The sequence below is a fragment of the Salvelinus namaycush genome, unplaced genomic scaffold (assembly GCF_016432855.1).
Source record: "Salvelinus namaycush isolate Seneca unplaced genomic scaffold, SaNama_1.0 Scaffold148, whole genome shotgun sequence".
Lineage (NCBI taxonomy): Eukaryota > Metazoa > Chordata > Actinopteri > Salmoniformes > Salmonidae > Salvelinus > Salvelinus namaycush.
The window spans coordinates 289,967-315,499 of NW_024058208.1; the positions used below are offsets into that span (position 1 = coordinate 289,967).

Below are 25,533 nucleotides of genomic sequence, written 5' to 3' on the forward strand. Positions count from 1 at the left end.
CGCTGCTACAGAACCTGGGAGGAGAGACACTCTCTGGTCTAACGTAGTGCAGGTAACAGGGAATAGGGCTCTGGTCTAATGTAGTGCAGGTAACAGGGAATAGGGCTCTAGTCTAATGTAGTGCAGGTAACAGGGAATAGGGCTCTGGTCTAATGTAGTGCAGTAAACAGGGAATAGGGCTCTAGTCTAATGTAGTGCAGTAAACAGGGAATAGGGCTCTGGTCTAATGTAGTGCAGGTAACAGGGAATAGGGCTCTGGTCTAATGTAGTGCAGTAAACAGGGAATAGGGCTCTGGTCTAATGTAGTGCAGGTAACAGGGAATAGGGCTCTAGTCTAATGTAGTGCAGGTAACAGGGAATAGGGCTCTGGTCTAATGTAGTGCAGGTAACAGGGAATAGGGCTCTAGTCTAATGTAGTGCAGGTAACAGGGAATAGGGCTCTGGTCTAATGTAGTGCAGGGAATAGGGAATAGGGCTCTAGTCTAATGTAGTGCAGTAAACAGGGAATAGGACTCTGGTCTAATGTAGTGCAGGTAACAGGGAATAGGGCTCTAGTCTAATGTAGTGCAGGTAACAGGGAATAGGGCTCTGGTCTAATGTAGTGCAGGTAACAGGGAATAGGGCTCTGGTCTAATGTAGTGCAGGTAACAGGGAATAGGGCTCTGGTCTAATGTAGTGCAGTAAACAGGGAATAGGGCTCTAGTCTAATGTAGTGCAGGGAATAGGGCTCTGGTCTAATGTAGTGCAGGTAACAGGGAATAGGGCTCTGGTCTAATGTAGTGCAGGTAACAGGGAATAGGGCTCTGGTCTAATGTAGTGCAGTAAACAGGGAATAGGGCTCTGGTCTAACGTAGTGCAGGGAATAGGGCTCTAGTCTAATGTAGTGCAGGTAACAGGGAATAGGGCTCTGGTCTAATGTAGTGCAGGTAACAGGGAATAGGGCTCTAGTCTAATGTAGTGCAGGTAACAGGGAATAGGGCTCTGGTCTAATGTAGTGCAGGTAACAGGGAATAGGGCTCTAGTCTAATGTAGTGCAGGTAACAGGGAATAGGGCTCTGGTCTAATGTAGTGCAGGTAACAGGGAATAGGGCTCTGGTCTAATGTAGTGCAGGTAACAGGGAATAGGGCTCTGGTCTAATGTAGTGCAGTAAACAGGGAATAGGGCTCTGGTCTAATGTAGTGCAGGTAACAGGGAATAGGGCTCTGGTCTAATGTAGTGCAGGTAACAGGGAATAGGGCTCTGGTCTAATGTAGTGCAGTAAACAGGGAATAGGGCTCTAGTCTAATGTAGTGCAGGTAACAGGGAATAGGGCTCTGGTCTAATGTAGTGCAGTAAACAGGGAACAGGGCTCTAGTCTAATGTAGTACAGGGAATAGGGCTCTGGTCTAATGTAGTGCAGGTAACAGGGAATAGGGCTCTGGTCAAATGTAGTGCAGGTAACAGGGAATAGGGCTCTGGTCTAATGTAGTGCAGGTAACAGGGAATAGGGCTCTGGTCTAATGTAGTGCAGGTAACAGGGAATAGGGCTCTGGTCTAATGTAGTGCAGGTAACAGGGAATAGGGCTCTGGTCTAATGTAGTGCAGGTAACAGGGAATAGGGCTCTGGTCTAATGTAGTGCAGGTAACAGGGAATAGGGCTCTGGTCTAATGTAGTGCAGGTAACAGGGAATAGGGCTCTGGTCTAATGTAGTGCAGTAAACAGGGAATAGGGCTCTGGTCTAATGTAGTGCAGGTAACAGGGAATAGGGCTCTGGTCTAATGTAGTGCAGTAAACAGGGAATAGGGCTCTGGTCTAATGTAGTGCAGGGAATAGGGCTCTAGTCTAATGTAGTGCAGTAAACAGGGAATAGGGCTCTGGTCTAATGTAGTGCAGTAAACAGGGAATAGGGCTCTAGTCTAATGTAGTGCAGGTAACAGGGAATAGGGCTCTAGTCTAATGTAGTGCAGGTAACAGGGAATAGGGCTCTAGTCTAATGTAGTGCAGTAAACAGGGAATAGGGCTCTGGTCTAATGTAGTGCAGGTAACAGGGAATAGGGCTCTGGTCTAATGTAGTGCAGTAAACAGGGAATAGGGCTCTGGTCTAATGTAGTGCAGTAAACAGGGAATAGGGCTCTGGTCTAATGTAGTGCAGTAAACAGGGAATAGGGCTCTGGTCTAATGTAGTGCAGGTAACAGGGAATAGGGCTCTAGTCTAATGTAGTGCAGGTAACAGGGAATAGGGCTCTGGTCTAATGTAGTGCAGGTAACAGGGAATAGGGCTCTGGTCTAATGTAGTGCAGGTAACAGGGAATAGGGCTCTGGTCTAATGTAGTGCAGGTAACAGGGAATAGGGCTCTAGTCTAATGTAGTGCAGGTAACAGGGAATAGGGCTCTAGTCTAATGTAGTGCAGGTAACAGGGAATAGGTCTCTGGTCTAATGTAGTGCAGGTAACAGGGAATAGGGCTCTGGTCTAACGTAGTGCAGTAAACAGGGAATAGGGCTCTGGTCTAACGTAGTGCAGTAAACAGGGAATAGGGCTCTGGTCTAACGTAGTGCAGGTAACAGGGAATAGGGACCTGCACTACGTTAGACCAGAGAACAGGGAATAGGGCTCTAGTCTAATGTAGTGTAGTAAACAGGGAATAGGGCTCTGGTCTAATGTAGTGCAGGTAACAGGGAATAGGGCTCTGGTCTAATGTAGTGAACAGGGAATAGGGCTCTGGTCTAATGTAGTGCAGGTAACAGGGAATAGGGCTCTGTCTAATGTAGTGCAGGTAACAGGGAATAGGGCTCTAGTCTAATGTAGTGCAGGTAACAGGGAATAGGGCTCTAGTCTAATGTAGTGCAGGTAACAGGGAATAGGGCTCTGGTCTAATGTAGTGAACAGGGAATAGGGCTCTGGTCTAATGTAGTGCAGTAAACAGGGAATAGGGCTCTGGTCTAACGTAGTGCAGTAAACAGGGAATAGGGCTCTGGTCTAATGTAGTGCAGTAAACAGGGAATAGGGCTCTGGTCTAATGTAGTGCAGTAAACAGGGAATAGGGCTCTGGTCTAATGTAGTGCAGGTAACAGGGAATAGGGCTCTGGTCTAATGTAGTGCAGTAAACAGGGAATAGGGCTCTGGTCTAATGTAGTGCAGTAAACAGGGAATAGGGCTCTAGTCTAATGTAGTGCAGGTAACAGGGAATAGGCCTCTGGTCTAATGTAGTGCAGTAAACAGGGAATAGGGCTCTGGTCTAATGTAGTGCAGGTAACAGGGAATAGGGCTCTGGTCTAATGTAGTGCAGGTAACAGGGAATAGGGCTCTGGTCTAATGTAGTGCAGGTAACAGGGAATAGGGCTCTGGTCTAATGTAGTGCAGGTAACAGGGAATAGGGCTCTGGTCTAATGTAGTGTAGTGAACAGGGAATAGGGCTCTGGTCTAACGTAGTGCAGGTAACAGGGAATAGGGCTCTGGTTTAATGTAGTACAGGGAATATGGCTCTGGTCTAATGTAGTGCAGGTAACAGGGAATAGGGCTCTGGTCTAATGTAGTGCAGTAAACAGGGAATAGGGCTCTGGTCTAATGTAGTGCAGTAAACAGGGAATAGGGCTCTGGTCTAATGTAGTGTAGTAAACAGGGAATAGGGCTCTGGTCTAATGTAGTGCAGTAAACAGGGAATAGGGCTCTGGTCTAATGTAGTGCAGTAAACAGGGAATAGGGCTCTGGTCTAATGTAGTGCAGGGAATAGGGCTCTAGTCTAATGTAGTGCAGGTAACAGGGAATAGGGCTCTGGTCTAATGTAGTGCAGTAAACAGGGAATAGGGCTCTAGTCTAATGTAGTGCAGGTAACAGGGAATAGGGCTCTGGTCTAATGTAGTGCAGGTAACAGGGAATAGGGCTCTGGTCAAATGTAGTGCAGGTAACAGGGAATAGGGCTCTGGTCTAATGTAGTGCAGGTAACAGGGAATAGGGCTCTGGTCTAATGTAGTGCAGGTAACAGGGAATAGGGCTCTGGTCTAATGTAGTGCAGGTAACAGGGAATAGGGCTCTGGTCTAATGTAGTGCAGGTAACAGGGAATAGGGCTCTGGTCTAATGTAGTGCAGTAAACAGGGAATAGGGCTCTGGTCTAATGTAGTGCAGTAAACAGGGAATAGGGCTCTGGTCTAATGTAGTGCAGGTAACAGGGAATAGGGCTCTGGTCTAATGTAGTGCAGGTAACAGGGAATAGGGCTCTGGTCTAATGTAGTGCAGGTAACAGGGAATAGGGCTCTAGTCTAATGTAGTGCAGGTAACAGGGAATAGGGCTCTAGTCTAATGTAGTGCAGGTAACAGGGAATAGGGCTCTAGTCTAATGTAGTGCAGGTAACAGGGAATAGGGCTCTAGTCTAATGTAGTGCAGGTAACAGGGAATAGGGCTCTGGTCTAATGTAGTGAACAGGGAATAGGGCTCTGGTCTAATGTAGTGCAGTAAACAGGGAATAGGGCTCTAGTCTAATGTAGTGTAGTAAACAGGGAATAGGGCTCTGGTCTAATGTAGTGCAGGTAACAGGGAATAGGGCTCTGGTCTAATGTAGTGTAGTGAACAGGGAATAGGGCTCTGGTCTAACGTAGTGCAGGTAACAGGGAATAGGGCTCTGGTCTAATGTAGTACAGGGAATATGGCTCTGGTCTAATGTAGTGCAGGTAACAGGGAATAGGGCTCTGGTCTAATGTAGTGCAGTAAACAGGGAATAGGGCTCTGGTCTAATGTAGTGCAGTAAACAGGGAATAGGGCTCTGGTCTAACGTAGTGTAGTAAACAGGGAATAGGGCTCTGGTCTAATGTAGTGCAGGTAACAGGGAATAGGGCTCTGGTCTAATGTAGTGAACAGGGAATAGGGCTCTGGTCTAATGTAGTGCAGTAAACAGGGAATAGGGCTCTGGTCTAATGTAGTGCAGGTAACAGGGAATAGGGCTCTGGTCTAATGTCGTGCAGGTAACAGGGAATAGGGCTCTAGTCTAATGTAGTGCAGGTAACAGGGAATAGGGCTCTGGTCTAATGTAGTGCAGGGAATAGGGCTCTGGTCTAATGTAGTGCAGGGAATAGGGCTCTGGTCTAATGTAGTGCAGGGAATAGGGCTCTGGTCTAATGTAGTGCAGGTAACAGGGAATAGGGCTCTAGTCTAATGTAGTGCAGGTAACAGGGAATAGGGCTCTAGTCTAATGTAGTGCAGGTAACAGGGAATAGGGCTCTGGTCTAATGTAGTGCAGGTAACAGGGAATAGGGCTCTGGTCAAATGTAGTGCAGGTAACAGGGAATAGGGCTCTGGTCTAATGTAGTGCAGGTAACAGGGAATAGGGCTCTGGTCTAATGTAGTGCAGGTAACAGGGAATAGGGCTCTGGTCTAATGTAGTGCAGGTAACAGGGAATAGGGCTCTGGTCTAATGTAGTGCAGTAAACAGGGAATAGGGCTCTGGTCTAATGTAGTGCAGGTAACAGGGAATAGGGCTCTGGTCTAACGTAGTGCAGGTAACAGGGAATAGGGCTCTGGTCTAATGTAGTGCAGGTAACAGGGAATAGGGCTCTGGTCTAATGTAGTGCAGTAAACAGGGAATAGGGCTCTGGTCTAATGTAGTGCAGTAAACAGGGAATAGGGCTCTGGTCTAATGTAGTGCAGGTAACAGGGAATAGGGCTCTGGTCTAATGTAGTGCAGGTAACAGGGAATAGGGCTCTGGTCTAATGTAGTGCAGGTAACAGGGAATAGGGCTCTGGTCTAATGTAGTGCAGTAAACAGGGAATAGGGCTCTGGTCTAATGTAGTGCAGGTAACAGGGAATAGGGCTCTAGTCTAATGTAGTGCAGTAAACAGGGAATAGGGCTCTGGTCTAATGTAGTGCAGTAAACAGGGAATAGGGCTCTGGTCTAATGTAGTGCAGGGAATAGGGCTCTGGTCTAATGTAGTGCAGGTAACAGGGAATAGGGCTCTGGTCTAATGTAGTGTAGTAAACAGGGAATAGGGCTCTGGTCTAATGTAGTGCAGGTAACAGGGAATAGGGCTCTGGTCTAACGTAGTGCAGTAAACAGGGAATAGGGCTCTGGTCTAATGTAGTGCAGGTAACAGGGAATAGGGCTCTAGTCTAATGTAGTGCAGGTAACAGGGAATAGGGCTCTGGTCTAATGTAGTGCAGGTAACAGGGAATAGGGCTCTGGTCTAATGTAGTGCAGGTAACAGGGAATAGGGCTCTGGTCTAATGTAGTGCAGGTAACAGGGAATAGGGTTCTGGTCTAATGTAGTGCAGGTAACAGGGAATAGGGCTCTGGTCTAATGTAGTGCAGGTAACAGGGAATAGGGCTCTGGTCTAATGTAGTGCAGGTAACAGGGAATAGGGCTCTAGTCTAATGTAGTGCAGGTAACAGGGAATAGGGCTCTGGTCTAATGTAGTGCAGGTAACAGGGAATAGGGCTCTGGTCTAATGTAGTGCAGTAAACAGGGAATAGGGCTCTAGTCTAATGTAGTGCAGGTAACAGGGAATAGGGCTCTGGTCTAATGTAGTGAACAGGGAATAGGGCTCTGGTCTAATGTAGTGCAGGTAACAGGGAATAGGGCTCTGGTCTAATGTAGTGCAGGTAACAGGGAATAGGGCTCTGGTCTAATGTAGTGCAGGTAACAGGGAATAGGGCTCTGGTCTAATGTAGTGCAGTAAACAGGGAATAGGGCTCTGGTCTAATGTAGTGCAGGTAACAGGGAATAGGGCTCTGGTCTAATGTAGTGCAGGTAACAGGGAATAGGGCTCTGGTCTAATGTAGTACAGGGAATATGGCTCTGGTCTAATGTAGTACAGGTAACAGGGAATAGGGCTCTGGTCTAATGTAGTGCAGTAAACAGGGAATAGGGCTCTGGTCTAATGTAGTACAGGGAATATGGCACGGGTCTAATGTAGTACAGGTAACAGGGAATAGGGCTCTGGTCTAATGTAGTGCAGGTAACAGGGAATAGGGCTCTGGTCTAATGTAGTGCAGTAAACAGGGAATAGGGCTCTGGTCTAATGTAGTGCAGTAAACAGGGAATAGGGCTCTGGTCTAATGTAGTGCAGGTAACAGGGAATAGGGCTCTGGTCTAATGTAGTGCAGGTAACAGGGAATAGGGCTCTGGTCTAATGTAGTACAGGGAATATGGCTCTGGTCTAATGTAGTACAGGTAACAGGGAATAGGGCTCTGGTCTAATGTAGTGCAGTAAACAGGGAATAGGGCTCTGGTCTAATGTAGTACAGGGAATATGGCTCTGGTCTAATGTAGTACAGGTAACAGGGAATAGGGCTCTGGTCTAATGTAGTGCAGGTAACAGGGAATAGGGCTCTGGTCTAATGTAGTGCAGTAAACAGGGAATAGGGCTCTGGTCTAATGTAGTGCAGGTAACAGGGAATAGGGCTCTGGTCTAATGTAGTGCAGGTAACAGGGAATAGGGCTCTGGTCTAATGTAGTGCAGGTAACAGGGAATAGGGCTCTGGTCTAATGTAGTGCAGGTAACAGGGAATATGGCTCTGGTCTAATGTAGTGCAGGTAACAGGGAATAGGGCTCTGGTCTAATGTAGTGCAGGTAACAGGGAATAGGGCTCTAGTCTAATGTAGTGCAGGTAACAGGGAATAGTGTGCCATTTGGGACATAGCCCAGTCTCAGCCCTGTATGTGTCCAACAGAATCACACAACTGTCTGTTCATCTATCAGGTGTTTTGTTAGACAGTTTCTCAGTGGCCTGTAGCAGCGGTTTCCCCTCTCTAGTAACAATAATAACCGTCTTCACACCGTGTCTGTGTCCCAAACACCACACTATCCCCTATATAGAGGGGCTCTGGTAGGAGTTAGTGCTCTATATATGGGATAGGGTGCCATTTGGGACGAAGGCTGTGTGATTTATTTGCATGTGGGGAGCTGCTATTGTAGTTTATTCCTTCCTAGATGCTGCCGTGCTGTGATGGGCTGTTAAAGGCTTCTCTCCCCTTCAATGGGACGGTTTTAACCGGTGTGTTTCAACACCATTTCTATGCTAATGCTGTGGGCTGTGAGTTGCAGTGTGTTCTGTGTGTGTGGCAACATTGTGTTGGTGTGTGACCTTTTCTTACCTTCCACCTGCTGTGTCAGACTAGTCTACTGGTCTCTTAGGACCAATTGGGGGGGGGGGGGCGAGAGAGAGAGAGAGACTCTCAATTCCAATAACCCCTCTTAGCCCTCCCCTCGGTGGGGGAGTGTCCCTCAGACGGAGCGTTTAGTCGTAGTGAGAGATAAATAGCCCTATGGAATGGGACATCACTCATGCACAGCAGAAGCCGCCACAGGATTGCTTACCTCGCAGTTCATTGAAGACGAGACTTGTGTTTTTCTCAATGCCAGTACTGACGGCAGTAATGGCTTTCCTCATACTGTAGTTCTCATGCAACAACACATACTTACCATATGAGAAACAAATGAGAACCGCAAAACAACGATGTGCCTGTAATGTACGCATTCCCTGGCTGTGGTTCAATGTGGAGTGGTAATGTAGTCATCCTCTGGCTGTGGTTCAATATGGAGTGGTACTGTTGCTGTGGTTCAATGTGGAGTAGTAATGTAGTCATCCTCTGGCTGTGGTTCAATATGGAGTGGTACTGTTGCTGTGGTTCAATGTGGAGTAGTAATGTAGCTGTCCTCTGGCTGTGGTTCAATGTGGAGTAGTAATGTAGCCGTCCTCTGGCTGTGGTTCAATGTGGAGTGGTAATGTAGCTGTCCTCTGGCTGTGGGTCAATGTGGAGTGGTAATGTAGTCATCCTCTGGCTGTGGGTCAATGTGGAGTGGTAATGTAGCTGTCCTCTGGCTGTGGTCCAATGTGGAGTGGTACTGTTGCTGTGGTTCAATGTGGAGTAGTAATGTAGCTGTCCTCTGGCTGTGGTTCAATGTGGAGTGGTAATGTAGCTGTCCTCTGGCTGTGGTTCAATGTAGAGTGGTACTGTTGCTGTGGTTCAATGTGAGGTAGTAATGTAGTCATCCTCTGGCTGTGGTTCAATGTGGGGTAGTAATGTAGCTGTCCTCTGGCTGTGGTTCAATGTGGAGTGGTAATGTAGCTGTCCTCTGGCTGTGGTTCAATGTGGAGTGGTAATGTAGCTGTCCTCTGGCTGTGGTCCAATGTGGAGTGGTACTGTTGCTGTGGTTCAATGTGGAGTAGTAATGTAGCTGTCCTCTGGCTGTGGTTCAATGTGGAGTGGTAATGTAGCTGTCCTCTGGCTGTGGTTCAATGTGGAGTGGTAATGTAGCTGTCCTCTGGCTGTGGTTCAATGTGGAGTGGTAATGTAGCTGTCCTCTGGCTGTGGTTCAATGTGGAGTGGTAATGTAGCTGGCCTCTGGCTGTGGTCCAATGTGGAGTGGTACTGTTGCTGTGGTTCAATGTGGAGTAGTAATGTAGCTGTCCTCTGGCTGTGGTTCAATGTGGAGTGGTAATGTAGCTGTCCTCTGGCTGTGGTTCAGTGTGGAGTGGTAATGTAGCTGTCCTCTGGCTGTGGTTCAATGTGGAGTGGTACTGTTGCTGTGGTTCAATGTGGAGTAGTAATGTAGTCATCCTCTGGCTGTGGTTCAATATGGAGTGGTACTGTTGCTGTGGTTCAATGTGGAGTAGTAATGTAGCTGTCCTCTGGCTGTGGTTCAATGTGGAGTAGTAATGTCGCTGTCCTCTGGCTGTGGTTCAATGTGGAGTGGTAATGTAGCTGTCCTCTGGCTGCGGTTCAATGTGGAGTGGTAATGTAGCTGTCCTCTGGCTGTGGTTCAATGTGGAGTGGTAATGTAGCTGTCCTCTGGCTGTGGTTCAATGTGGAGTGGTAATGTAGCTGTCCTCTGGCTGCGGTTCAATGTGGAGTGGTAATGTAGCTGTCCTCTGGCTGTGGTTCAATGTGGAGTGGTAATGTAGTCATCCTCTGGCTGTGGTTCAATGTGGAGTGGTAATGTAGTCATCCTCTGGCTGTGGTTCAATGTGGAGTGGTAATGTAGCTGTCCTCTGTCTGGTTCAATGTGGAGTGGTAATGTAGCTGTCCTCTGGCTGTGGTTCAATGTGGAGTGGTACTGAAGCAGGACTTTCATTTCATAATAGCAGTTTGACAGTCGCATTTCCTTCACTCTGTAATTTTCTGCAATTTCTATGGGATTAATGATTTACCAGTTGGAGCAATCAAAACCAGTGTTCTGAACTATTATTTATACCAAACGTTTTAGGGTCCATACAGATGGGCCACACAGCTCCATAGGCATGTTTATCTTTTCATCATCCACTACACAATAAGATAGAAAATAGTTAGCTACGTTACAAACATCTTCAATCTCTAACTTTACTACAATAAAGAACAATGTTTGACTTTGAAACATTCAAATTCAAGCTGCTTTATTGGCATGAGAAACATTGTGTCAATATTGCCAAAGCAACAATATATACAATATACATTGTAATAAAATTATAAACAATGACAAATAATAATATAGACTGGCAGTAAATAATAATACAAAATTAAATATAAAAATAGTAACAATAAAATGGTAAGTCAATAATCGAATGTGATGTAATAAAAAAAAATGAAACTATAACTAACTTATAACTAAATAACGGTCGTCTTCACCATTACATTGGTACTACAACTACTATCATCATTACCACTACTACCACCACCTCCATCACTAAACTGCTATCATTACCATTACCACCCATACCATTACTACTTGGAATGATAAACAACAATAATAATAGTAATAACAATAATAGTAATAATAAGTACGTTACTGCTTACTATGCAGATGTTATTATTCAGTGTCCCTCAGGCTATGGCAGGCAAATACATATTTGGCTGCAAGAGGAGCCATTGCTCCTTCGCCCATGAGTGTTTTTAGTTTTTCCTCTGGGTTTAATAAGTTAAAATTTGGAATAAATGTAGTCATTTCTGTGAATAATGAATCTCTTGGTGAGGAATATTTATCTGTGGTCACTCAGCCTGTACTTGGTAAGGATCTGTCTCTGCTTCGTATCTCTGACAGAGTAGAGATATTCAGCCAATTCATATTCTCTGTTTAGGGTCAGATAGCAATTTAGTCGGCTTTTGGATTTTGTTTTGTTTTTCCATTGTTGTATATATGAGTCCTTTGATTGGTTCATGATTTTGTTTATTGGAATTCTTTCTTTTGAAGCAGTGCTGGTGTCAGCTTGGTTGGTGAGGTCCAACACCAGCTGACAGAGGGCTTGTTTCTGGGCTCAGCTCTTGGGTTTGAAGTGCTTTAAATTGCAGACTCGAATTTGGACTTGAATTTAGATGTAGCCAAAATTTTAATGATCTTTTCTGTATTTTCATTATTACTGGAAAGCGGCCCAATTCTGCCCTACATGCATTAGTTGGTGTATTTCTCTGGACTTGTAGGATTTTCCGACAGAATTCTGCATGTAGGTCTTCAATTGGATGTTTGTCCCACATTTTAAAGTCCAGTTTATTGAGTGGCCCCCAAACCTCACTTCCGTAAAGAGCTATTGGTAGGATTACACTGTCAAATATTTTGGTCCAAATTCTAAATGGGATGTTGATTTTGAATAATTTCATTTTTATTGCATACAATGCTCTGCGGGCTGTTTCTTTGAGTGCATTCACTGCCCTATTAAAGTTTCCCGATGCAGATATGGTCAGACCAAGGTAGGTGTAATTTTTTGTGTGTTCAATGATGGTGTTGTTCAGGGTGAATTTATATTTGTGTTTCTGACATCTGTTTTGTTTTTGCAAAATCATGATTTTAGTTTTTGGGAAATTTACTGCCAGGCCCCAATTATGGCAATATTGCTCTAGAATATTAATGTTCTGTTGAAGACCTTCTTTGGTTGGTGATAGAAGTACCAAGTCATCAGCATATAGCAGGTATTTCACCTCTGTGTCAAATAGTGTCAAACATGTTTTAAAGAACAGCAAGGCAAGCTTACAACATTGTTCATTTAATTTGTAGTAAATGCTTTAGCTAGATTCTTTTACATCCACTGGTTCACAAGATGACCGCTTGGTTTGCTGGTTTATGGAAGTACCATACTATAATAATTTTCCATTTTAAAATGGACAAAAATACAATTTCTCAGGCAAGAATTCCCTGGGAGGGATCTAAGTGAGGAGGGGAAAACATAACTAGCTTTTATTGGCAGAGAGGTTTGGAACTCTTTTTGTTATTGGTCTATTAACCAATTTACTGCATTGTGATGTCACCATGGAAAGCCGAGACTCCCGCCCATGCCAACCTGCTGATTAGAAGGTCCTGTGTATATAGGTTGTTTTCAACGAGAAACTATCAGGAAATAAAACTGATAAAATGTTTTCATTCTTTTACAGTGTTAGTTTCATCAGCTCTTGTACAATATGATATAAAACACATCAGTTGTACGATATAAAACACTGAATTTGAACCACGCTGGGCCTTTCAAACAACACAAATGACAATTCATTCAAATGTCAACCTTCCATATATAGCAAGATAAATGTATAGCTAGCTGGCTAATGTGAGCTAGTCGGATAGCTTGTTAAATAGCGATTTTCGTAAATTAACTTAATGACAACAACAAAAATGCATAATCGTTGCTCAATACATTAACATATACCTGTTAAATGTACATAATTATTTGCATGATTTGTTATGAAGTTATAATTACTTATTTGCTTCCATCCTAGTATAGGAATACTCATCCACAGATAAAAGGCCATTACATTCAGCTTTCATTTGTAATCAACCTTTTTCCCAAATATCAATTAGGAATGTTTCCATGTCACTGAATTGGCACCAGGAGTCTGGAGGAGTTACAGAATGACCCTCCTATTGTTCTTCACTGTGTAATCCTCGACCCACCTGTCTCTGTCCTCATTTTCTCTCCTGGCCGGAGTGAAAATAGGCCACCCGTTATACCCCTATAAGTGGCACCTTATTCCCTATGAAGTGCACTACTTTCTAAAGTACTTTTTAGGGAACGGGGTTGTCGTTTGGGATGGAGCCTCACTCTCTCCTCTGCTTTTAATGAGCCAAACTGAGCACAGTTGATGTTTATTTGAAATAACTCTGAATATTAAAATCACAGAGTATATTACAGCTGGCAGAGGTTTTTAATGAGTTGCACGCCTTAACAACTGTGTTGTTGGTTTTCTGGGGTTGCAGGACTATTCAAACAGGCTAATTAACTCTGCATCACACTACTGTCACAAATGTGACCCTATTCCCTATATAGTGTACCTCTTTTTCAAGAAGTGCACTATAAAGGGAATAGGCTACCATTTTGCCAGATGGCGTTTTTTTTATATTTGTTTATTTTTCATTAGCATCATTGCTAACGGCTACAGAAAGTGGTAGACAAACGGGCACACACAGACAGGGGCGTTCCTGTGACCTGGCCTCTTCAGGAAGTTGAAGGAATTTATTCATCACTGACTTATCTTGTTCATGTTTTATGATCATTTTGGGAAGATTATGGAATTTTCTAGAAGTTCAACACATTGTAGCTGATGTCCTACTAGCTTCAACTCATTGTAGGTGATGTCCTACTAGCTTCAATGCATTGTAGGTGATGTCCTACTAGCTTCAACACATTGTAGGTGATGTCCTACTAGCTTCAACTCATTGTAGGTGATGTCCTACTAGCTTCAATGCATTGTAGGTGATGTCCTACTAGCTTCAACACATTGTAGCTGATGTCCTACTAGCTTCAACACATTGTAGCTGATGTCCTACTAGCTTCAATGCATTGTAGGTGATGTCCTACTAGCTTCAACGCATTGTAGGTGATGTCCTACTAGCTTCAATGCATTTAGGTGATGTCCTACTAGCTTCAATGCATTTAGGTGATGTCCTACTAGCTTCAATGCATTTAGGTGATGTCCTACTAGCTTCAATGCATTTAGGTGATGTCCTACTAGCTTCAATGCATTTAGGTGATGTCCTACTAGCTTCAATGCATTTAGGTGATGTCCTACTAGCTTCAATACATTTAGGTGATGTCCTATTAGCTTCAATACATTTAGGTGATGTCCTATTAGCTTCAATACATTTAGGTGATGTCCTACTAGCTTCAATGCATTTAGGTGATGTCCTACTAGCTTCAATGCATTTAGGTGATGTCCTGCTAGCTTCAATGCATTTAGGTGATGTCCTACTAGCTTCAATACATTTAGGTGATGTCCTACTAGCTTCAATACATTTAGGTGATGTCCTACTAACTTCAATACATTTAGGTGATGTCCTACTAACTTCAACACATTTAGGTGATGTCCTACTAGCTTCAACACATTTAGGTGATGTCCTACTAGCTTCAATACATTGTAGGTGATGTCCTACTAGCTTCAATACATTGTAGGTGATGTCCTACTAGCTTCAATACATTGTAGGTGATGTCCTACTAGCTTCAATACATTGTAGGTGATGTCCTACTAGCTTCGATAGTTAAATGTTTTAATATTGTTGAATTCTGTTTTAATGTTTGGATTCCGTGATCCCGTTGTCCACAACGCAGATCTTTGTAGGGCCCTACATTTGGGACGCAGCCCCTGTCTGAACCCACTGTATATGATATGCATAACACTAGTCACTGAGCCTACCTACTATAGTACAGGGATGTTACTGAACTAAGCAGACAGTGTTTCCCCATGCTACGCCCCGATGTGAAGCAACCATTGTCAGACCTGGTGTTTTTTTACCTGTTACATGTTTAGTCTGTTAAGAGTCACTATTCAATTTCCATGAAAAATCAATGGAGCTCTTCAATAATTCATGGAGGAACAAGTCCTAGTTGGTATCATCTTAACCATAGAAAAGACTCTCCCCACGTCCCAAATGGCAGCCTGTTTCCTATTTAGTGCACTACTTTTGACCAGAGCCCTGTGGACTATAAAGGGAATAGGGTGCCATTTGAGAGACAGCCATTGGCTGTGGGGCTGTTAGCACTAGAAGTAGTCTTCTAGTCAACTCTGCTGTTACTCCACACATCAGCCAGACATTAACAACACACAGCTAAGTTCTGTGACTTGTAGTAGTCTACAGGGTGGATCTGAGTACAGCTTAGTGAAGGGCTTCTGTAGTAGTCTACAGGGTGGATCTGAGTACAGCTTAGTGAAGGACTGTTATGGGCTTCTGTAGTAGTCTACATGGTGGATCTGAGTACAGCTTAGTGATGGGCTTCTGTAGTAGTCTACAGGGTGGATCTGAGTACAGCTTAGTGAAGGACTGTTATGGGCTTCTGTAGTAGTCTACAGGGTGGATCTGAGTACAGCTTAGTGAAGGGCTTCTGTAGTAGTCTACAGGGTGGATCTGAGTACAGCTTAGTGAAGGACTTCTGTAGTAGTATACAGGGTGGATCTGAGTACAGCTTAGTGATGGGCTTCTGTAGTAGTCTACAGGGTGGATCTGAGTACAGCTTAGTGAAGGACTTCTGTAGTAGTCTACAGGGTGGATCTGAGTACAGCTTAGTGAAGGGCTTCTGTAGTAGTCTACAGGGTGGATCTGAGTACAGCTTAGTGAAGGACTTCTGTAGTAGTCTACAGGGTGGATCTGAGTACAGCTTAGTGAAGGACTTCTGTAGTAGTATACAGGGTGGATCTGAGTACAGCTTAGTGAAGGGCTTCTGTAGTAGTCTACAGGGTGGATCTGAGTACAGCTTAGTGAAGGGCTTCTGTAGTAGTCTACAGGGTGGATCTGAGTACAGCTTAGTGAAGGACTTCTGTAGTAGTCTACAGGGTGGATCTGAGTACAGCTTAGTGAAGGGCTTCTGTAGTAGTCTACAGGGTGGATCTGAGTACAGCTTAGTGAAGGACTGTTATGGGCTTCTGTAGTAGTCTACAGGGTGGATCTGAGTACAGCTTAGTGAAGGGCTTCTGTAGTAGTCTACAGGGTGGATCTGAGTACAGCTTAGTGAAGGACTTCTGTAGTAGTCTACAGGGTGGATCTGAGTACAGCTTAGTGATGGGCTTCTGTAGTAGTCTACAGGGTGGATCTGAGTACAGCTTAGTGAAGGACTTCTGTAGTAGTCTACAGGGTGGATCTGAGTACAGCTTAGTGAAGGGCTACTGTAGTAGTCTACAGGGTGGATCGGAGTACAGCTTAGTGAAGGACTTCTGTAGTAGTCTACAGGGTGGATCTGAGTACAGCTTAGTGAAGGACTTCTGTAGTAGTCTACAGGGTGGATCTGAGTACAGCTTAGTGAAGGGCTTCTGTAGTAGTCTACAGGGTGGATCTGAGTACAGCTTAGTGAAGGGCTTCTGTAGTAGTCTACAGGGTGGATCTGAGTACAGCTTAGTGAAGGACTTCTGTAGTAGTCTACAGGGTGGATCTGAGTACAGCTTAGTGAAGGGCTTCTGTAGTAGTCTACAGGGTGGATCTGAGTACAGCTTAGTGAAGGACTTCTGTAGTAGTCTACAGGGTAGATCTGAGTACAGCTTAGTGAAGGGCTTCTGTAGTAGTCTACAGGGTGGATCTGAGTACAGCTTAGTGAAGGGCTTCTGTAGTAGTCTACAGGGTGGATCTGAGTACAGCTTAGTGAAGGACTTCTGTAGTAGTCTACAGGGTGGATCTGAGTACAGCTTAGTGAAGGACTTCTGTAGTAGTCTACAGGGTGGATCTGAGTACAGCTTAGTGAAGGACTTCTGTAGTAGTCTACAGGGTGGATCTGAGTACAGCTTAGTGAAGGGCTTCTGTAGTAGTCTACAGGGTGGATCTGAGTACAGCTTAGTGAAGGGCTTCTGTAGTAGTCTACAGGGTGGATCTGAGTACAGCTTAGTGAAGGGCTTCTGTAGTAGTCTACAGGGTGGATCTGAGTACAGCTTAGTGAAGGACTTCTGTAGTAGTATACAGGGTGGATCTGAGTACAGCTTAGTGATGGGCTTCTGTAGTAGTCTACAGGGTGGATCTGAGTACAGCTTAGTGAAGGACTTCTGTAGTAGTCTACAGGGTGGATCTGAGTACAGCTTAGTGAAGGGCTTCTGTAGTAGTCTACAGGGTGGATCTGAGTACAGCTTAGTGAAGGACTTCTGTAGTAGTCTACAGGGTGGATCTGAGTACAGCTTAGTGAAGGACTTCTGTAGTAGTCTACAGGGTGGATCTGAGTACAGCTTAGTGATGGGCTTCTGTAGTAGTCTACAGGGTGGATCTGAGTACAGCTTAGTGAAGGGCTTCTGTAGTAGTCTACAGGGTGGATCTGAGTACAGCTTAGTGAAGGACTGTTATGGGCTTCTGTAGTAGTCTACATGGTGGATCTGAGTACAGCTTAGTGATGGGCTTCTGTAGTAGTCTACAGGGTGGATCTGAGTACAGCTTAGTGAAGGACTGTTATGGGCTTCTGTAGTAGTCTACAGGGTGGATCTGAGTACAGCTTAGTGAAGGGCTTCTGTAGTAGTCTACAGGGTGGATCTGAGTACAGCTTAGTGAAGGACTGTTATGGACTTCTGTAGTAGTCTACAGGGTGGATCTGAGTACAGCTTAGTGAAGGGCTTCTGTAGTAGTCTACAGGGTAGATCTGAGTACAGCTTAGTGAAGGACTGTTATGGGCTTCTGTAGTAGTCTACAGGGTAGATCTGAGTACAGCTTAGTGAAGGACTGTTAAGTAGTTGTCACAATATTGGATTCTGTAGTGGCAGAATCCAATACTGGACACGCTTGTTCCCTGAGACCAGAGACTCTCTGAGCTTCTCTTCCAGACAAGCTTGTTCCCTGAGACCAGAGACTCTCTGAGCTTCTCTTCCAGACACGCTTGTTCCCTGAGACCAGAGACCCAACTTTCACTGGGGGCGTGGGATTTTATCATTTGGAATGTGATACAAAAAGAAGCAAAAGTGTGCTTTAGGACCGTGCGGATGCCTCCGAGCGGTCGGGTAGGCTGTTTGGAGTGGAAAAATAATTATGTCACCCCACCCCCCCCACTTCTAAAACCAAAGTTGCGCCCCTGAAACCACCGACTCCTGGAGCTTCTCTTCCAGACTCGTCTCATGATGAGTCCATGATACAGACACTCTGAGGATTTAACTTTCCTCCTCTATTCTCTGTCATATCTCACTAATTCTAATTTCTCTCTTTCTGTCCTCCCCATTAGGTCTACCACAGATGCCTCCCTCCTCCAGGTCAGCCCCCACAGCAGAGCTATGTCCCAGTCCTTTGAGAACCTGCTAGATGATGCCACCTTCGGACTTATTACGGTACAACCTGCACACCCTAGTCTACACCTGCCTCCTCACACCCTAGGGTACACCTGCCTCCTCACACCCTAGTCTACACCTGCCTCCTCACACCCTAGCCTACACCTGCCTCCTCACACCCTAGTCTACACCTGCCTCCTCACACCCTAGCCTACACCTGCCTCCTCACACCCTAGCCTACACCTGCCTCCTCACACCCTAGTCTACACCTGCCTCCTCACACCCTAGTCTACACCTGCCTCCTCACACCCTAGTCTACACCTGCCTCCTCACACCCTAGTCTACACCTGCCTCCTCACACCCTAGTCTACACCTGCCTCCTCACACCCTAGTCTACACCTGCCTCCTCACACCCTAGTCTACACCTGCCTCCTCACACCCTAGCCTACACCTGCCTCCTCACAGCCTAGTCTACACCTGCCTCCTCACAGCCTAGTCTACACCTGCCTAGTCTACACCTGCCTCCTCACACCCTAGTCTACACCTGCCTCCTCACACCCTAGTCTACACCTGCCTCCTCACACCCTAGCCTACACCTGCCTCCTCACACCCTAGCCTACACCTACCTCCTCACACCCTAGCCTACACCTGCCTCCTCACACCCTAGCCTACACCTGCCTCCTCACACCCTAGCCTACACCTGCCTCCTCACACCCTAGTCTACACCTGCCTCCTCACACCCTAGCCTACACTTGCCTCCTCACACCCTAGCCTACACCTGCCTCCTCACACCCTAGTCTACACCTGCCTCCTCACACCCTAGTCTACACCTGCCTCCTCACAGCCTAGTCTACACCTGCCTCCTCACAGCCTAGTCTACACCTGCCTCCTCACAGCCTAGTCTACACCTGCCTCCTCACAGCCTAGTCTACACCTGCCTAGTCTACACCTGCCTCCTCACACCCTAGTCTACACCTGCCTCCTCACACCCTAGTCTACACCTGCCTCCTCACACCCTAGCCTACACCTGCCTCCTCACACCCTAGCCTACACCTACCTCCTCACACCCTAGCCTACACCTGCCTCCTCACACCCTAGCCTACACCTGCCTCCTCACACCCTAGCCTACACCTGCCTCCTCACACCCTAGTCTACACCTGCCTCCTCACACCCTAGCCTACACTTGCCTCCTCACACCCTAGCCTACACCTGCCTCCTCACACCCTAGTCTACACCTGCCTCCTCACACCCTAGTCTACACCTGCCTCCTCACAGCCTAGTCTACACCTGCCTCCTCACAGCCTAGTCTACACCTGCCTCCTCACAGCCTAGTCTACACCTGCCTCCTCACAGCCTAGTCTACACCTGCCTCCTCACAGCCTAGTCTACACCTGCCTCCTCACACCCTAGCCTACACCTGCCTCCTCACACCCTAGCCTACACCTGCCTCCTCACACCCTAGCCTACACCTGCCTCCTCACACCCTAGCCTACACCTGCCTCCTCACACCCTAGCCTACACCTGCCTCCTCACACCCTAGCCTACACCTGCCTCCTCACACCCTAGCCTACACCTGCCTCCTCACACCCTAGCCTACACCTGCCTCCTCACACCCTAGCCTACACCTGCCTCCTCACACCCTAGCCTACACCTGCCTCCTCACACCCTAGCCTACACCTGCCTCCTCACACCCTAGCCTACACCTGCCTCCTCACACCCTAGCCTACACCTGCCTCCTCACAGCCTAGCCTACACCTGCCTCCTCACAGCCTAGCCTACACCTGCCTCCTCACAGCCTAGCCTACACCTGCCTCCTCACAGCCTAGCCTACACCTGCCTCCTCACAGCCTAGCCTACACCTGCCTCCTCACAGCCTAGCCTACACCTGCCTCCTCACACCCTAGCCTACACCTGCCTCCTCACACCCTAGCCTACACCTGCCTCCTCACACCCTAGCCTACACCTGCCTCCTCACACCCTAGCCTACACCTGCCTCCTCACACCCTAGCCTACACCTGCCTCCTCACACCCTAGCCTACACCTGCCTCCTCACACCCTAGCCTACACCTGCCTCCTCACACCCTAGCCTACACCTGCCTCCTCACACCCTAGCCTACACCTGCCTCCTCACACCCTAGCCTACACCTGCCTCCTCACACCCTAGCCTACACCTGCCTCCTCACACCCTAGCCTACACCTGCCTCCTCACACCCTAGCCTACACCTGCCTCCTCACACCCTAGCCTACACCTGCCTCCTCACACCCTAGCCTACACCTGCCTCCTCACACCCTAGCCTACACCTGCCTCCTCACACCCTAGCCTACACCTGCCTCCTCACACCCTAGCCTACACCTGCCTCCTCACACCCTAGCCTACACCTGCCTCCTCACACCCTAGCCTACACCTGCCTCCTCACACCCTAGCCTACACCTGCCTCCTCACACCCTAGCCTACACCTGCCTCCTCACACCCTAGCCTACACCTGCCTCCTCACACCCTAGCCTACACCTGCCTCCTCACACCCTAGCCTACACCTGCCTCCTCACACCCTAGCCTACACCTGCCTCCTCACACCCTAGCCTACACCTGCCTCCTCACACCCTAGCCTACACCTGCCTCCTCACACCCTAGCCTACACCTGCCTCCTCACACCCTAGCCTACACCTGCCTCCTCACACCCTAGCCTACACCTGCCTCCTCACACCCTAGCCTACACCTGCCTCCTCACACCCTAGCCTACACCTGCCTCCTCACACCCTAGCCTACACCTGCCTCCTCACACCCTAGCCTACACCTGCCTCCTCACACCCTAGCCTACACCTGCCTCCTCACACCCTAGCCTACACCTGCCTCCTCACACCCTAGCCTACACCTGCCTCCTCACACCCTAGCCTACACCTGCCTCCTCACACCCTAGCCTACACCTGCCTCCTCACACCCTAGCCTACACCTGCCTCCTCACACCCTAGCCTACACCTGCCTCCTCACACCCTAGCCTACACCTGCCTCCTCACACCCTAGCCTACACCTGCCTCCTCACACCCTAGCCTACACCTGCCTCCTCACACCCTAGCCTACACCTGCCTCCTCACACCCTAGCCTACACCTGCCTCCTCACACCCTAGCCTACACCTGCCTCCTCACACCCTAGCCTACACCTGCCTCCTCACACCCTAGCCTACACCTGCCTCCTCACACCCTAGCCTACACCTGCCTCCTCACACCCTAGCCTACACCTGCCTCCTCACACCCTAGCCTACACCTGCCTCCTCACACCCTAGCCTACACCTGCCTCCTCACACCCTAGCCTACACCTGCCTCCTCACACCCTAGCCTACACCTGCCTCCTCACACCCTAGCCTACACCTGCCTCCTCACACCCTAGCCTACACCTGCCTCCTCACACCCTAGCCTACACCTGCCTCCTCACACCCTAGCCTACACCTGCCTCCTCACACCCTAGCCTACACCTGCCTCCTCACACCCTAGCCTACACCTGCCTCCTCACACCCTAGCCTACACCTGCCTCCTCACACCCTAGCCTACACCTGCCTCCTCACACCCTAGCCTACACCTGCCTCCTCACACCCTAGCCTACACCTGCCTCCTCACACCCTAGCCTACACCTGCCTCCTCACACCCTAGCCTACACCTGCCTCCTCACACCCTAGCCTACACCTGCCTCCTCACACCCTAGCCTACACCTGCCTCCTCACACCCTAGCCTACACCTGCCTCCTCACACCCTAGCCTACACCTGCCTCCTCACACCCTAGCCTACACCTGCCTCCTCACACCCTAGCCTACACCTGCCTCCTCACACCCTAGCCTACACCTGCCTCCTCACACCCTAGCCTACACCTGCCTCCTCACACCCTAGCCTACACCTGCCTCCTCACACCCTAGCCTACACCTGCCTCCTCACACCCTAGCCTACACCTGCCTCCTCACACCCTAGCCTACACCTGCCTCCTCACACCCTAGCCTACACCTGCCTCCTCACACCCTAGCCTACACCTGCCTCCTCACACCCTAGCCTACACCTGCCTCCTCACACCCTAGCCTACACCTGCCTCCTCACACCCTAGCCTACACCTGCCTCCTCACACCCTAGCCTACACCTGCCTCCTCACACCCTAGCCTACACCTGCCTCCTCACACCCTAGCCTACACCTGCCTCCTCACACCCTAGCCTACACCTGCCTCCTCACACCCTAGCCTACACCTGCCTCCTCACACCCTAGCCTACACCTGCCTCCTCACACCCTAGCCTACACCTGCCTCCTCACACCCTAGCCTACACCTGCCTCCTCACACCCTAGCCTACACCTGCCTCCTCACACCCTAGCCTACACCTGCCTCCTCACACCCTAGCCTACACCTGCCTCCTCACACCCTAGCCTACACCTGCCTCCTCACACCCTAGCCTACACCTGCCTCCTCACACCCTAGCCTACACCTGCCTCCTCACACCCTAGCCTACACCTGCCTCCTCACACCCTAGCCTACACCTGCCTCCTCACACCCTAGCCTACACCTGCCTCCTCACACCCTAGCCTACACCTGCCTCCTCACACCCTAGCCTACACCTGCCTCCTCACACCCTAGCCTACACCTGCCTCCTCACACCCTAGCCTACACCTGCCTCCTCACACCCTAGCCTACACCTGCCTCCTCACACCCTAGCCTACACCTGCCTCCTCACACCCTAGCCTACACCTGCCTCCTCACACCCTAGCCTACACCTGCCTCCTCACACCCTAGCCTACACCTGCCTCCTCACACCCTAGCCTACACCTGCCTCCTCACACCCTAGCCTACACCTGCCTCCTCACACCCTAGCCTACACCTGCCTCCTCACACCCTAGCCTACACCTGCCTCCTCACACCCTAGCCTACACCTGCCTCCTCACACCCTAGCCTACACCTGCCTCCTCACACCCTAGCCTACACCTGCCTCCTCACACCCTAGCCTACACCTGCCTCCTCACACCCTAGCCTACACCTGCCTCCTCACACCCTAGCCTACACCTGCCTCCTCACACCCTAGCCTACACCTGCCTCCTCACACCCTAGCCTACACCTGCCTCCTCACACCCTAGCCTACACCTGCCTCCTCACACCCTAGCCTACACCTGCCTCCTCACACCCTAGCCTACACCTGCCTCCTCACACCCTAGCCTACACCTGCCTCCTCACACCCTAGCCTACACCTGCCTCCTCACACCCTAGCCTACACCTGCCTCCTCACACCCTAGCCTACACCTGCCCCCTCACACCCTAGCCTACACCTGCCCCCTCACACCCTAGCCTACACCTGCCCCCTCACACCCTAGCCTACACCTGCCCCCTCACACCCTAGCCTACACCTGCCCCCTCACACCCTAGCCTACACCTGCCCCCTCACAGCCTAGCCTACACCTGCCCCCTCACAGCCTAGCCTACACCTGCCCCCTCACACCCTAGCCTACACCTGCCCCCTCACACCCTAGCCTACACCTGCCCCCTCACACCCTAGCCTACACCTGCCCCCTCACACCCTAGCCTACACCTGCCCCCTCACACCCTAGCCTACACCTGCCCCCTCACACCCTAGCCTACACCTGCCCCCTCACACCCTAGCCTACACCTGCCCCCTCACACCCTAGCCTACACCTGCCCCCTCACACCCTAGCCTACACCTGCCCCCTCACACCCTAGCCTACACCTGCCCCCTCACACCCTAGCCTACACCTGCCCCCTCACACCCTAGCCTACACCTGCCCCCTCACACCCTAGCCTACACCTGCCCCCTCACACCCTAGCCTACACCTGCCTCCTCACACCCTAGCCTACACCTGCCTCCTCACACCCTAGCCTACACCTGCCTCCTCACACCCTAGCCTACACCTGCCTCCTCACAGCCTAGCCTACACCTGCCTCCTCACAGCCTAGCCTACACCTGCCTCCTCACACCCTAGCCTACACCTGCCTCCTCACAGCCTAGTCTACACCTGCCTCCTCACACCCTAGTCTACACCTGCCTCCTCACAGCCTAGCCTACACCTGCCTCCTCACGCCCTAGCCTACACCTGCCTCCTCACAGCCTAGCCTACACCTGCCTCCTCACGCCCTAGCCTACACCTGCCTCCTCACGCCCTAGCCTACACCTGCCTCCTCACGCCCTAGCCTACACCTGCCTCCTCACGCCCTAGCCTACACCTGCCTCACGCCCTAGCCTACACCTGCCTCACGCCCTAGCCTACACCTGCCTCCTCACGCCCTAGCCTACACCTGCCTCCTCACGCCCTAGCCTACACCTGCCTCCTCACGCCCTAGCCTACACCTGCCTCCTCACGCCCTAGCCTACACCTGCCTCCTCACGCCCTAGTCTACACCTGCCTCCTCACGCCCTAGCCTACACCTGCCTCCTCACGCCCTAGCCTACACCTGCCTCCTCACGCCCTAGCCTACACCTGCCTCCTCACGCCCTAGCCTACACCTGCCTCCTCACGCCCTAGTCTACACCTGCCTCCTCACGCCCTAGCCTACACCTGCCTCCTCACGCCCTAGCCTACACCTGCCTCCTCACGCCCTAGCCTACACCTGCCTCCTCACGCCCTAGCCTACACCTGCCTCCTCACGCCCTAGCCTACACCTGCCTCCTCACGCCCTAGCCTACACCTGCCTCCTCACGCCCTAGCCTACACCTGCCTCCTCACGCCCTAGCCTACACCTGCCTCCTCACGCCCTAGCCTACACCTGCCTCCTCACGCCCTAGCCTACACCTGCCTCCTCACGCCCTAGCCTACACCTGCCTCCTCACGCCCTAGCCTACACCTGCCTCCTCACGCCCTAGCCTACACCTGCCTCCTCACAGCCTAGCCTACACCTGCCTCCTCACACCCTAGCCTACACCTGCCTCCTCACACCCTAGCCTACACCTGCCTCGCCACCGCTGGGGGCTCTGTTCTCACGGCATCGCTGGGGGCTCTGTTGCTCATTCCTCAAGGCACCGCTGGGGCTCTGTTCTCACACACCTTGGGGCTGTATGCTGTGGGCTCTGCCCTCACACCACCACTGGGGGCTGTATGCTGTGGGCTCTGTTCTCGCGGCACCGCTGGGGGCTCTGTTCTCACGGCACCGGCTGGGGCTCTGTTCTCACGGCCACGTGGGGCTCTGTCTCACAGCCGCTGGGGGCTGTATGCTGTGGGCTCTGTCCTCACAGCCCCGCTGGGGGCTGTATGCTGTGGGCTCTGTTCTCACAGCACCGCTATGTATAGCACCATGCTGATGTCACAGTATATGGTTAAAAACAAACCACACTACTTTCTACTCTTATGGGAGGTCATCAATGTGTAGGGACATATGAAACAAAACCAAAACTACCATGGTGGTCCTGTAGTGTCCTTTCATAGATGTCAGGTAGTCCGTGTTAACAGCTCTACTCCTGAGTCAACACAGTCCTGG

General features: G+C 49.6%; 1 protein-coding gene across 1 annotated transcript in view; it reads left to right on the plus strand.

Annotated features, from left to right (window-relative positions):
- The window catches only part of LOC120036839 (TBC1 domain family member 15-like), a 49,829-nt gene that overhangs the window by 15,233 nt on the left and 9,063 nt on the right, over positions 1-25,533 (plus strand). Inside the window, exon 6 of the mRNA XM_038983152.1 lies at positions 18,042-18,144. Coding sequence (XP_038839080.1) covers positions 18,042-18,144 — 103 coding nt within the window. The remainder of the gene's footprint in view (positions 1-18,041; positions 18,145-25,533) is intronic.